This window comes from Xyrauchen texanus, chromosome 43 (genome assembly GCF_025860055.1).
Source record: "Xyrauchen texanus isolate HMW12.3.18 chromosome 43, RBS_HiC_50CHRs, whole genome shotgun sequence".
In the NCBI taxonomy this organism is placed as follows: Eukaryota; Metazoa; Chordata; class Actinopteri; order Cypriniformes; family Catostomidae; genus Xyrauchen; species Xyrauchen texanus.
In genome coordinates, this window is record NC_068318.1 from 30,072,169 (window position 1) to 30,086,523 (window position 14,355).

General features: G+C 38.7%; 1 protein-coding gene across 8 annotated transcripts in view; it reads left to right on the forward strand.

Moving 5' to 3' along the window:
* LOC127635439 (cAMP-specific 3',5'-cyclic phosphodiesterase 4D-like) overlaps positions 1-14,355 on the forward strand; it is a 146,487-nt gene that overhangs the window by 123,814 nt on the left and 8,318 nt on the right. For all 8 annotated transcript variants that reach the window (XR_007969476.1, XM_052115490.1, XM_052115491.1 and 5 more), the window contains 4 exons: positions 11,387-11,480; positions 11,593-11,768; positions 12,297-12,395; positions 12,752-12,916. Coding sequence is in view for 7 of the 8 variants with exons in the window: in XM_052115490.1 (XP_051971450.1) it covers positions 11,387-11,480; positions 11,593-11,768; positions 12,297-12,395; positions 12,752-12,916 (534 nt within the window). In the remaining variant the exon portion in view is untranslated. The remainder of the gene's footprint in view (positions 1-11,386; positions 11,481-11,592; positions 11,769-12,296; positions 12,396-12,751; positions 12,917-14,355) is intronic.

Below are 14,355 nucleotides of genomic sequence, written 5' to 3' on the forward strand. Positions count from 1 at the left end.
CTAGGGGGTTCTAAGTGTGTGCTAGTGTGTTGCTAGGGGGTTCTAAGTGCTTGCTAGAGTGTTGCTAGGGGGTTCTAAGTGCTTGCTAGTGTATTGCTAGGTGGTTCTAAGTGTTGAAATTTTTTTTATTATGAAGTCACATCAGGTGTATATTTAGGGGACGATTCCTTCTGTGCGTGAGGCATTTGACATTTTGTCTCATTGGACCAATCAAAACACACCACTCCTTCCCAGCCCCTCTGCCTCTCCTGCCTCTTTCAGAGTTTGTTTTTGAATGTACTGAGCATGCTCCCAAATCACCGGCATCGGCCTGCCATGCTGCATACTGATGAACGGAATACCTACACACACACACACCAACAACACGCTTTCCTGTCACAGCGCAGACAAACAGGCTTTTGCAAGATGACACATGCTTGCCGTCGTCATGGAAACACAGACAAATTGAGCCCTGCAGTGGTCTGGGAGGCAACGCAGACAAAACACACACACAAATACACAAACACACGCAACATTTAGCACAAAGACATCCTACAGAAAGGTTAATGAGGTCCACTTGCAAACATTACAGCTTCTTTGTATTTCTCTGTCCAAGCATGCATCTTTTGGATCGTAAACCTGAAACGTTCAAACATGTTTTGATAAATTTGTCAAAATTAGTCCACACAAAAAAGAACTGGCAATTTGAGAAAGCTACTGTAAAAATAAAAGAAACAAATCTGGATCATCTAGTCAACCTCATCAATTGTGTGGTCAGTTTGTTTTTGACATTTTGATGAGTCTGGTAGCATGCACAGTATAATAGTAGGTCATAGTCTGTCTGCTGTGTAGAAACATTTAAACCCTCATACGACACTGTGCCTAGGCCAGTTTAGACATGCAGCTGCATCTCTTTCTGTCTCAACTGCAATCAAGCATGTATAAGTTACATACATTCCATTATTTAGCGCTTTGATTCACTGATGTACAATCGTTTCATATATGAAGGTTGCATTATATTTTTTTGTGGAAATTCAATACAATTTGAATCCTTGATAGATGGAGACCATTTTTATAGCAAAATAATATTGTTAAAGGAATGTTCTGTTTTCAGTACAAGTTAAGCTCAATTGACAGCATTTGGGGAATAATGTTGATTATTGTTGATTGGTTGCTAGAGCGTTGCAAGGGGGTTCTAGGTGGTTTCTAGGTGCATACTTTCTGGCTCAAGCCAAAAGAACACACCCTCAAGTCTCTGATATTCTGGTCTCTAGATATGACTCAAGCCCCTTTTATGAGACTTGTTTACCTGTTTTCTTATCTGGCAGGTGAAATCATAAGAATAATTGCTTAGAAAAGTAATAGCACACACTGTGCCAAAGTTGAATACTTTTAAAGACATGATGGTTTAATTGAACAGTGGTGTAATGTTGATAACCACAAAAAAAATATTTTGACCCCATGTTTATTTAAATAGAAACTAACTCTCAGTTACAGTAAGGCACTTCGAATGTAAGCGAACGGAGCTAGACATTTAAAATACAGTTTCAAACGTATAAGTGCAAGATTTAAACATATACATTCCCTTCCTAACCTAATCTGTGTATTTAAATGAATTATCTGCAATTTAGTTGTCATGATGACATAACGCAGATAACGATGGACAAGTCAAATTTCTGTAGATTGATGTTAACTTGTATTGAACCTAGAACATTCCTTTGAAGTTAAATGCTGCTGTTTATCACAATTGTTTATACAGATATGTACATTAAGTTTAATAGTTTGTTTATTATTTTATTATAGAGTATTTCAAGCTTTATGATGTCACCTAAATTGAGATCCTCATTGTTTTTGTGGTAGAAAATACTGCTGTGATCTGTTAAATGTTTTTATTTAATGTGATATAGTTTCAGAGATTTTGCTCGCTTATGTATCTTCAAGATGTGTAGCTTCTCCTTTTAGGATTATGTAGTGTAGCTATATAATTATTATTATTATTTTAATTGGTTGCTTGTAGTTAAGCTTCTTTATATTATTAGCTTGTAGCTTAGCAAGCTACAGTTTCAAAGTAACTTTTTTGTTCTGTTGTTCTAAATGTCATTATCTTTTTAAAAGTTAAAGACTTCCTATTCTGGCAAATCTGGAGTTAACCAAGTTCCCAATTTTCCTTCAATGAAACACCACACCCAGTGGATTCTGGGGCCTGAGGTCTGTTGGTGCCAGTGCACAGAAACCCAAATGGAGTCCATACTGAAAGACAAGGCGACATATGGGCCATGGAGGGAGTGAGGGGGTGAGGGGGTGGTTTGGAGTATGGGGTGGAAGTATCTGTAGCCAGTGGGTTTTTGAGCGACTTGGATCCTGCACGCGTGCTGTGGTAAAGCCTCTGGCTCATCATTGGTCCTTTCTAAAGTGAAGACCACAATGCACGAAGCGTTTTATGATACTCAAAGAGTCTGCCGACGGCTTTAATCAAAGCCACACCAGGCCTGAGCTTGCTCGACTAAAGACCTCGGACTCTGACAGAATTCACCAGACTTCTTCACAGAAGCTCTAATCGCTAAAGAGCTGCCTTACAACTTACAGCCTTCCTTTATTTTATTATGTCCTTTTTATGCACAATACAGACATTTAATATGCAGTTTTATCCTAAGTATGCAGCCTTATTGTCTGTCCAGTGTGCGCAGGAATGTCTTATGTGATGTGGAGTGGTGGTGGCGTAGTGGGCCAAAGCACTGAACTGGTAATCAGAAGGTTGTCGGTTCGATCCCCACAGCCACCACCATTGTGTCCTTGAGCGAGGCACTTAACTCCAGGTTGCTCCGGGGGGATTGTCCCTGTAATAAGTGCTCTGTAAGTCGCTTTGGATAAAAGCGTCTGCCAAATGCATAAATGTAAATGTGGGACTTAGTGCTGGCGCAATGCGAGAAATAAATTAACGATATTTTTATTAAAAAAAATATTGCGATATCCGAGAACATTGTCAAACCTCCATCCGAGTATACACAGGTCCTATTGGCTATAAAGTGAACCTGTAGACTAGAGTTGCATTCACATTACCCACTGCATGTTATTCACGAACCGCTCTGTGGAAATAAAGCAAAATTAACTTTAAGCACCAACTGAGAATGTCTGTGGTAATTTGCAGCATTCCCATAGACAGCACTATTCTTGCAAACAGTTTTCAGACGACTGAAACAGAAAAGAAAGAGTGAGAACTCTTTACACGCGTGTTCCATGAGACACGCTCCTGCTGCAGGCCTCCGAACAAACAGACATGCGCATTGACTGCTTTTCTGTCATCTGTTCTTCAAAATATTACATTGTTTTTCCCCAAGCGCTTGTCTTTGTGTCTTACAGCGTTCCTTGTCGTGTGTCATTCCGTCATTCCGAGATGTCTTACAGTTAGCCTGCTAGTGCCGGGTAGATGAGCAAAATTGTACATGTAATAAGCACGATCCACTCCCCTTTAGAGTCATGATCATGGTTTATTTTGTGATAAAATCAGCTCCTCACCCTATCTCTAAGGGAGAAGCCCGCCACCCTTCTGAGGAAGCCCATTTCGGCCGCTTGTACTCACGACCTAGTTCTTTCGGTCATGACCCAGCCTTCATGACCATAGGTGAGGGTAGGAACAAAAATTGACCGGTAGATCGAGAGCTTTGCCTTCCGGCTCAGCTCTCTTTTCGTGACTCAGATAGAGCGAGTGCAATACCGCCCCCGCTGCCCCGATTCTCCGGCCAACCTCCCGCTCCATTGTCCCCTCACTCGTGAACAAGACCCCGAGGTACTTGAACCCCTTCACTTGGGGCAAAACCTCATTCCCTACCTGGAGTACGCACTCCATCGGTTTATTCATAAATACATAAAAAATGCAATTCATAAAAATAAAAATAAAAACAGCTTTCAATTTCAATTTATAAAATAAATAAATAAATATATATATATATATATATATATATATATATATATATATATATATATATATATATATATATTTATTTATTTTATATTAATGATTAGGTTGTGTACACTCATGTATTCAAGCTGCAAGGAAAGTATTTTAATACCTTTTTTGATGGTTACACCACATGACATTTCATTAAATGTCACTAAATAAATGTTTTGGTCTTTGTGTGAAACCAAACATTTCTACAAATTTGACATGTTTTAAACTACATTTTGTAATGATTTCTCCTTTTTATTACCTCAGAAAACCTTATTTGTCAGCATCCCTAAAATAAGCATCACTATTACTAATACTTAACGTTGGTGATTCGAACATGTCCTTAATGTTAAATATTAAAGTGTTTACTTAATGTTATATCACCTTATTGCAGTGCCCTAAAAATCATCCACATCAAACAGTATTAGCATCGAGATGGCCTTTGAGTTCACAGGCAAGCACCATGCACATGTGTTTCTCAAAAAGAAAAAATAATTGAATGTGTTATTATGAGTGTACATGCTCCCAATAAACATGGAGCTAAACTTGATGAGGCGATAATTAGATCTCCAGAAATAGCATGGCCTCTCTGATGACGTGGATGAAAGACCTCCTGGCACATTTTGGGGTGTGGTCAGAGGGTTTTCTCTTGTTCCATACGATCAAATGTAGCATTGCTATAGTGCTATCCTTTCCATCAACATAACACTGGCCAGACTCTTCCTATAGCATAACCACACTCCCGCTAGTTAACTCTAGTCTGTAATTATTTATAATCCACTGTACCGTATGGCAGTGCTTTCTGCAGGATTCTGTTCTTGAACAAAATTCTCTATCCCCTACCCTGATCTTTTTTCAACTTGAAGTGAACGTACACTACCATTTTAAAAGTCTCAATCTTTATTATTACAATTTTCACATTTTAGAATAATAGTAAAGTCATTAAAACTATGTAATAACACACATTCAAGAATGGGAGTTATCTAGTGACCAAATAAATGCTAAACAAATCAGAATTGGTGCTTCTGAAACAGTATTAAATGAGTTCCCTTGTGTGTGTGTCGGGCAAAAAAAATGCAAATAATTTAAAATAATTAGAATTTTGTAAAGAAATGTACATTTGTTTACATAAATAATTGCAAGCATTTCAGCATTAGCCGTTAGATAAAAAACAATTTAAGATCATGAAAAACAAATTCAGTAAAGATTGTCTAAACTTTTGACTTTACAACATTATATTGATTATGGTTCAAACGTGTAATTACTTTACAGTCAGACCGGTTCAAATCATGTCATTAAATTTGTGAGTCCGATTCTGTGAATCTGATTGACGGATTAAGTGCAAAGGACCGACTCATAAGAGCCATTCATTGGTTAATCATACATCAGTTCAGTATTTTTCTTACGTCACACTCTAAATCATCATTTACTGTCATTTAAGTAATATAATGGATCCAATACAAGTTAAGCTCAATCAACAGTATTTGTGGCATAATATTGATGACCACAAAAATTATTTAAACTCATCCCTCCTTTTCTTTTTTTAAAAAAGACGAAAAAATCAATTACAGTGAGACACTTTCAATGGAAGTGAATGGGGACAATTTGTAAATGTTTAAATACTCAGTTTTTCAAAAGTATAGCCACAAGATGTAAACAGTATGCATGTTAACATGATTTTAGTGTGATAAAAACGCTTAATAAAATGTTCTGATTAAATGTATGTCCAATTTTACAACTTCATTGCCATGACGATGTAACGCCGTAAAACCTAAAAGAATTATAAAAATTATGATTTAAACACTTTACAGCTTAAATAATACACCATTTTGAATAGATTAATTAATGTAAGTGCTTTTTTAAAATTACAAGTTTCACATTTGTGCTTTTAAACCCTCTGGAAACTGGCCCCATTCACATCCATTGTAAGTGCCTCACTGGAACCTATTTTTTTGCTTTTTATAATGAAAAGGAGGGATGTGTCAAAATTATTTTGGTGACATCAACATTATGCAACACATGCTGTTGATTGAGCTTAACTTGTATGTAACCGGAATCTTCCTATAGATTTTGCAACTTTGCACAAGTTTGTACTTATACGTATTGTGCAGTAAGTCTCAATCCTTGATCAACTCTTAGATAGAAGCAATTCAGTCTTAAAATATTTTTCTTTTGTCCTATTTAGTCATTGTACTCTTCTAGTAATCCACTCTTTTAGGAATTCACTTTTACATTCATATGAAACCATATGAGTCTCATAATGCTTTGCTTTGCATAAAGTAATGTCGTGACGCAATACACCACCGCTGAGGTTTCATGTTTCTCCTGATAAAACTATGTCAAGGCTGTGTGGTCAAATATTCAAATCAGCCCCAATGAAATCCCGCCAAATGATATTGCTCTAATAAGAGAGCTACTGATCTGTCCATTTGTTTTTTATGGCTACATGAAAGGTTTGTGTTGTGGTTGGATGAGGCCCGAGTGGGGGTCCATATCTCCATATGAATGCTGTTGTATTGTTTATGACATGCTCTGTTCTTTTCAGATCAGTTTGCAAGTATCATCAAAGTCGCCCACTTTTGATTAGCCTTTGATTTGAGAAAGTTTGTATTTGGTTGGGTCAATGTCAATATTTGTGCTAAAATACAAGCTAATACAGTATGAACAGCTTAAATATGTCTCCTTTTTGACACGTATGATTGAGCTAAATAATAGTTAGACTTTACCAGTAGTGGTTGACCAATAATGGCTGATATTTATGCTGCTATCTAGAGAAGGGTGGCCATGCCAATGGTTGATATAAAACTGATTAAAACTGATAAATCTGTTTCCATTTAAAAACAATGTTTATGCCCCTCATCCACACTGGACTGGTGTTTTCCTCCCTCGAAAATTAAGACTTTCAGAAATGCTAGTTTGGGAAAAAAATTGCATTAGGAAACTGAAAACTGTGGTGCTAAACGAAATTGGATTTAGACATGGACTTATTACAATATTTACTCAAAATGCATGAAAAATTTTGAAGACAGAAATTTTATGACGATTGATATCAGGGGCGTTTCTAGAGACTCTGGGGGCCCCAGACAGAAAGGGCCTTTTCCTCTTCCTCTTGCTTTTGTTTCCTTTTGATATGCCCGGACGGGTAAATCTTCATGGTCCGTCATTTAATTGCCGCTCTGAAACTACAAAACTTTTGAAAGCAAGCTCTTAGCATGGGGGCCCCTTTAGGGGGGTTCTGGACATATCATTGCAGAGTCTTGTACCATTAAATAATTTAAGGGGGTTCCATGTTGTCGTTGCTGTGGTCCAGTGTAATCAGCCTCCTTGAGGGGGCCCCCTTCCAGCTTGGGGCCCCAGGCAATTGCCTGGTTTGCCTATGTCGCAACGTCTCTGATGTCAGTAGATAATGGACCAGACACAAGAGAAAGCTACCAGTTTTGTTTATCAGCATTTTTATCGGCCAATACCAATAATCACCCACATTTTTGACGATTTATTGGCCTTGTTGATCAGTCTGTTATATATAGACCGCTATGTCTGGTTTATTTGCATTCAAATTTGATTATTATGTGAGAAGCAAGAGACTGTCAGTCAGAAATATCAGACTGCTGGATGGCGTGATTGACCAATCACAATCCAGTATACTAGAAAACTGTGAAATAAAATACAATTTAATGAAAGAAATTTGCACAATATTTACTGAAATCATTTTTGAAAGAAATATAGCTGAAAACAAATTGTTTGCAAATACACTGTAAAATTACTAGTAAGACTTACTTTTTGCACAACGTTTTTCTAAGTAAATCTTATTGATATAACCATCCATCCATCCATCTTCAACCGCTTATCCGAAGTCGGGTCGCGGGGGCAGCTGCTCCAGCAGGGGGCCCCAAACTTCCCTATCCCGAGCCACATTAACCAGCTCTGACTGGGGGACCCCGAGGCGTTCCCAGGCCAGTTTGGAGATGTAATCTCTCCACCTAGTCCTGGGTCTTCCCCGAGGCCTCCTCCCAGCTGGACGTGCCTGAAACACCTCCCTAGGGAGGCACCCAGGGGGCATCCTTACCAGATGCCCAAACCACCTCAACTGACTCCTTTCGACACAAAGGAGCAGCGGCTCTACTCCGAGCTCCTCACGGATGACTGAGCTCCTCACCCTATCTCTAAGGGAGAAGCCCGCCACCCTTCTGAGGAAGCCCATTTCGGCTGCTTGTACTCGTGACCTAGTTCTTTCGGTCATGACCCAGCCTTCATGACCATAGGTGAGGGTAGGAACAAAAATTGACCGGTAGATCGAGAGCTTTGCCTTTCGGCTCAGCTCTCTTTTCATGACAACAGTGCGATAGAGTGAGTGCAATACCGCCCCCGCTGCCCCGATTCTCCGGCCAACCTCCCGCTCCATTGTCCCCTCACTCGTGAACAAGACCCCGAGGTACTTGAACTCCTTCACTTGGGGCAATACCTCCTTCCCTACCTGGAGTACGCACTCCATCGGTTTCCTGCTAAATACCATTTAAAAAGCGACGTGAAACCCTCCTCTACATCCCTTGGGCCCACCACCCATTGGAGAAACCGCAAGAGTCGGGTGTGCTGCCATATGGGTGGCAGTGAAGGCCTTGGGCCTCGACGGACCAGACCCGGGCAGCAAAGGCTAGCTCTGGGGACGTGGAATGTCACCTCACATATTGATATAACATTAAGTAAAATATATTTAACTTCATGACATAATATTGATTAAAGTGAGTTAGTAAATTAAATTTTACTTACAAATATGATATACTGTACATGGAACTTTAATACACTTAATAAACACATGTTTAATCACGTACCACATAACATATGGAAGCCTTGCACAGGAAACCTTAATGCATGCCATGGAGTCTATGAGGCAACACTATTTTGCATCACTGGTGGTTGAAACAAGGTCCAGAGCTGTGCACACAGACCTCAACACTTGCTGCACAAAACATGATGATGGTGACAATCAGCAGATTTTTTTTTTCCCTTGATCATGAATGGGTAATTTTGAGTAGTAAATTAACTTCAAACTGTGCAAAACCAGGAGTATCAAACATAACAACAAAATTAACAATAAGAACAGTGTAAATAAACTTGCAAACAGTGAAAACATTTAAGCTCATTCATTATTCAAGCCCAGGGCATGCTGGGCAAACCAGTTACGATAAGAGTAACATGTACTTATTTTAGGGTTTATTTACCAGTGAAATGTACCAAAATTAGCTAATAAATATGTGTAAAGGGATTTCAATGGAAAGGAGGAGGCGAGAACTGGCTTGACAATATAAATAATATTTTAATATAAAACTGAAACCAAAGACCCAAACACACGTGACGGTCAGCTGACCGTAAACGATCTCTCTCTCGTTGCACCACCTTCCGCAGTCGGCCTTTATCCCTCTCAGAGGCTTAATTAGCCTGATAAGGGACCGGGTGTGTAAAATCATGACCCGGCGCCGCCGTCCACCATGACACATTGTAAAGATAACAAACAATCATACATCATATTTACTTATGAACTATAGCATACATTTTTACATGTTTGAATGTAGAATTTACTTAAATTCTTTAACTTATTCAATGTAGAAAGTCCTTTTCTGCTAAATGTACATAATGTTCTAAATAATTTACTTAATTTACAAAATATATACAAAACACACAATTATTTGCTGATTAATTGTCCCGGTCAGTATATCTTGGCTATAATATAATATATAGGCTTGATATATTGGTCTATGACTATTTTTGTGAGAGAGTGTTAGTGCGTTCACCTCACCAGGAGAATGTTCTCTTTCCCTAATGAGTCAACAGAGCACACCACGGCTCTTACGATTATACCAGGTACAAGGTGAGCTGTGAAAACAGCTTTATTCTCCAAGGTCTGCTCTATCCTTCATCAGCGGATGACGGAGCACTCAGACCCCATCTCCCACTCCCAGTAATGAGCTCTGATTGGCTGTCTGGCAAGGGCAAGCCACATTGATTATTCGAGCAGTCCCATTTTCGGATGGTGTTGAGAAGAACAGCATCTTTCTCGCGGCACAGAGGAGCCAAGCCATGTCTGCCACTCTCTATCGCACCTCCATCTGATCTGGTGTCAGCTTTGGAGATGCTGTGTTTGGATTAAGGACTAAGCATTGAATCGCAACATCTAAGGGATTTAGGAGTGATTTGTTTCTTGCTTTTGTTTTGGCCTGCGGCTTTGTCGAAAATGCCTGAAGCAAATTATTTGCGGTCTGTCTCATGGGGATATATAAAGGTACAGTGTTCTGATATTTTTGAAGTTGGCTGCATGGATCCTCAGCTGTGTGACGTTGTATGGGGGACCTTGTATTGTAGCTTGGACAAACATTTAGGTTGTGAAGTAACAACATGAACAAAACAATCAATTTGGCCTCTCTTTGTCTTGTTGTATTCATCTTCCTTTTATTGAGGGTTCTGTGTCGTCATGCATTGATATATTCAAATATGTGGTACACCACAAATGTAAATAGTATGGAAAGTAGCACAGATGAATATTTTATACCATGATCCATATAGGACAGCAGCTGCATAATGTTTAAAAATGCTTTTTTTGTGCTATCTATCTTAAAGACCAAAGGTTAATCATTTTTAACTGGTATAGAGAGAGATGTTTATCTCTAACGGTGTTTTGTTGTATTATTGAGATTTAACTCATTTGTTTTATCCGACATTAAAAGATACACAGAAGTAGTTTTAGATATGTCATTTGGGACTATAGAATTCATCCAGTTTTAACTAGGGCTGGGTATGAATAGAGATTTCCCAATTTGGTTCGATTCCAATTCATAAGCCTTTGATTTGATTGGTACATTACAAAAATATTAATAAAAAAATGAACAACTAGGGCTAATCTATGCAGTTCGATATAGATATAATAATGAACAAAACCAAAACTGAAGTAAACTTTGAACTAAAAGTAAACAATCGATCTTAAGATTTTAAGTATTGATATGAAGATTGCAATTAATCGTAAAAATCGAATATTTTTTCCCAGCCTTAGTTTTAAGTCTATATCTCAACATATTCTCGAAACTTAAGCAAATATTTGTCAGTTATTGTGAAATAGTGATAATATGCATTATTTATTATTCAAACTGTAATTACACAAAAAAATTGAAATCATGGCACATTGAATCAGATGTTAAGATGGTTGTATTATTATTAATATTATTATTATTTTCAGTCTGTTTTGCTAAAGTATTCACATTACTTTATTTGAGGATTTGACCTTTAATATCTCAGCTATCCTTTAAATTTGAAAGCATTTATTTAGTTGATTTGGACACAGTTGATTTAAAAATGTATTTCATTATTATGTTTTTAAATTCAGTTGATTGACTTCATTTATTGTCTTTATTGGATAATTAAATACATTTCTTTCCTTTCTTTCCTCATCTGTCTGTCTGTCTGTCTATACAGTTCAAGCGGATGTTGAACAGGGAGTTAACGCACCTCTCTGAGATGAGCAGATCTGGTAACCAGGTCTCAGAGTACATCTCCAACACATTTTTAGGTAAACAAATCACAAAAATCTCCCAGATAAATACATTTGACTCAAGTGTTGTCATTAGGTTTGGGGTGTCACGTATGTTTCTCCTCTCCCCTCCCTGTTCATTCTCCTCCAGACAAACAGCATGACGTGGAGATGCCCTCCTCACAGACACAGAAGGAGAAGGACAAGAAGAAAAAGCCCATGTGTCAGATCAGTGGCGTGAAAAAACTAATGCACAGCACCAGCCTCACCAACTCCAACATTCCTCGCTTTGGAGTCAAAACGGATACGGAGGACTCTTTAGCCAAGGTGAGCCAAAGGGACATGTTTGGAGAGCTCCTTCAAGCCCTTCTGCTCTCAAAATCTCAATAATCTCAATTGAATCCTGATTGCAGCTGATCAAAGACTTTTGTAGACCTTGAAGACTGTTGACGTGGAATTGGCATTGGATAGGATGATATACCCTGCTGAAAAGACCAGCTTGGACTAGCATGAATTTCCATGCTAGTTTACAGTATGCTGCTTACAATGACAGTATTTCCATTTTTGAATGAACTTTTCCTTTAAGGTTATTAAGCAGCCTGAACAGGACATTGGCAGCTAGGCTTTTCAGTGGGGGAATTAAGATCAATTGCGGATTAATTTAAAATACAATCTTTGTTTTACCTCAAACTCATGTGGCTATTTGTTAAAGGAGTCCTGGATCATTCTACAACATTATATAACTCTTACGCAAACCAAACCTACATTTAGTTTGATTGTGTTTTGCATATTGGTGTATTTACGTCACTAATAAAAGGACTGAATTTCTAATGATGCTATGCTGGTCTGTTTCAGGAACTGGAGGACGTAAACAAATGGGGCCTTAATGTTTTTAAAGTCACAGAGTTTTCTGGCAACAGGCCTTTAACGGTGATGATGTACACTATATTTCAGGTGAGGCCAATCACTGACATTGACCAATGTGATGCAGTCATCCTTACAGACAACATGACTCTATTTACTTGACCATATGTTCCTGGTCTTATTGTGTGCACATTATTCTAAGACCAAAAATGTAATACTATCAATATGTAATACATTTCTCAGCTTCTGAAACAACTTTTCTTTTCTGCTGATGTACTCAAGGCCATGTAGGCGAGGACAGATAATAGCCAATATATTTATTATAATCACAGTCAACTTTTTACAATCCAGTTAAATGCCAAGTAAAACATTGTTGTAAAAACTTTTTTTGTCACTCAATGTTTAACTTGCATTTATGTTTATGTCTCTGTTTTTCTTTTACACAGGAGAGAGAATTACTTAAAACATTTAAAATTCCCTTGGACACCTTCATAACATACCTGATGACCTTAGAAGATCATTACCATGCAGATGTTGCGTATCACAATAACATTCATGCTGCTGACGTCACCCAGTCCACACACGTTCTGCTCTCCACACCTGCTTTGGAGGTGAGAGCTGGTGCTACATTTTTAAAAAGGGACACATCATAGAACATTTTCAAATAAGAGTTTGAAATACAATGTTCCTCCCCAGTCCATCCAGAACATTTATTGAAAAGTATTGGCAGTGACATAAATTTTGTGTTTCGCAAAGTTTGCTGCTTCAGTATTTGTAGATTATTTTTTCATGTTTCTATGGTATACTGGAAAACAATGATAAGCATTTAATGAGTTTTAAATGCTTTTATTGACAAAAACACTCAATATATGCAAAGAGTGGTGGTGGTGTAGTGGTCACATAATTGGTAATCTGGTAAACCAGAAGAACGCTGGTTCAAGCCCCACAGCCACCACCATTGTGTCCTTGAGCAAGGCACTTAACTCCAGGTTGCTCCAGGGGGATTGTCCCTGTAAGTTGCTTTGGATAAAAGTGTCTGCCAAATGCATTAATGTAAATGAGTCAATATTTACACTGTTGACCCTTGTTCTTCATAACCTCTGCAATTTGCTTCTGGGCCAAATCCTGACTGATGGAGATCCATTCTTGCCTTATTAGTGCTCAAATTTGTGGGCTTCTGCTTGTCCACTCACCTTTTGAGGATTGACCACAGGTTATCTATGGGATTAAGATCCAGGGAGTTGCCTGGCCACGGATCCAAAATTTCAATGTAATGATATCCGAGCCACTTCATTATCACTCTTGCCTTGTGACATGGTGCTCCATCGTGCTGGAAAATGCACAGATCATCACCAAATTGTTCGTGGATCGTTGGGAGAAGTTGCTCTTGCGGGACGTTTTGATCCCATTCTTTATTCATGGCAGTGTTTTTGGGCAGAATTGTGAGAGAGCCCACTCCCTGTGATGAAATGCAACCCCACACATGAATGTCTCAGTATGCTTCACTTTTGGCACAACACAGGACTCATGGTAGCGTTCACCTTTTCTTCTCTGGACTATCGACTTTCCAGATGTCCCAAACAGTCCGAAAGGGGCTTCATCAGAGAAAATATCTTTGCACCAGTCTTCTTCTGTCTAATCCTTGTACTTCCTGCAGAATTTCAGTCTGTCCTTGAAGTTTTTCTTGGAGAGAAGTGGCATCTCTGCTGCCCTTCTTGACACCAGGCCATTGTCCAAAAGTCTTTGCCTCACTGTGCGTGCAGATGCCCTCACACCAACCTGCTGCTGATATTGAACAAGCTCTGCACTGGTGGTGACACGATTCCGTAGCTGACTCCTCAGGAGGAGACGGTCCTGGTGCCTGCTGGACACACTGGGACATCCTGAAGCCTTCTTCACTGCAGTTGAACCTCTTTCGTTGAAGTTCTTGTTGATCCGGTAAATGGTTCTTTCAGCTGCAATATTCTTTGTAGCAATTTCCTTGCATGTGAGGCCATTTTGATGCAAAGCGATGATGGCTGCTCTTCTTTATATAGAGGTAATCATTGAT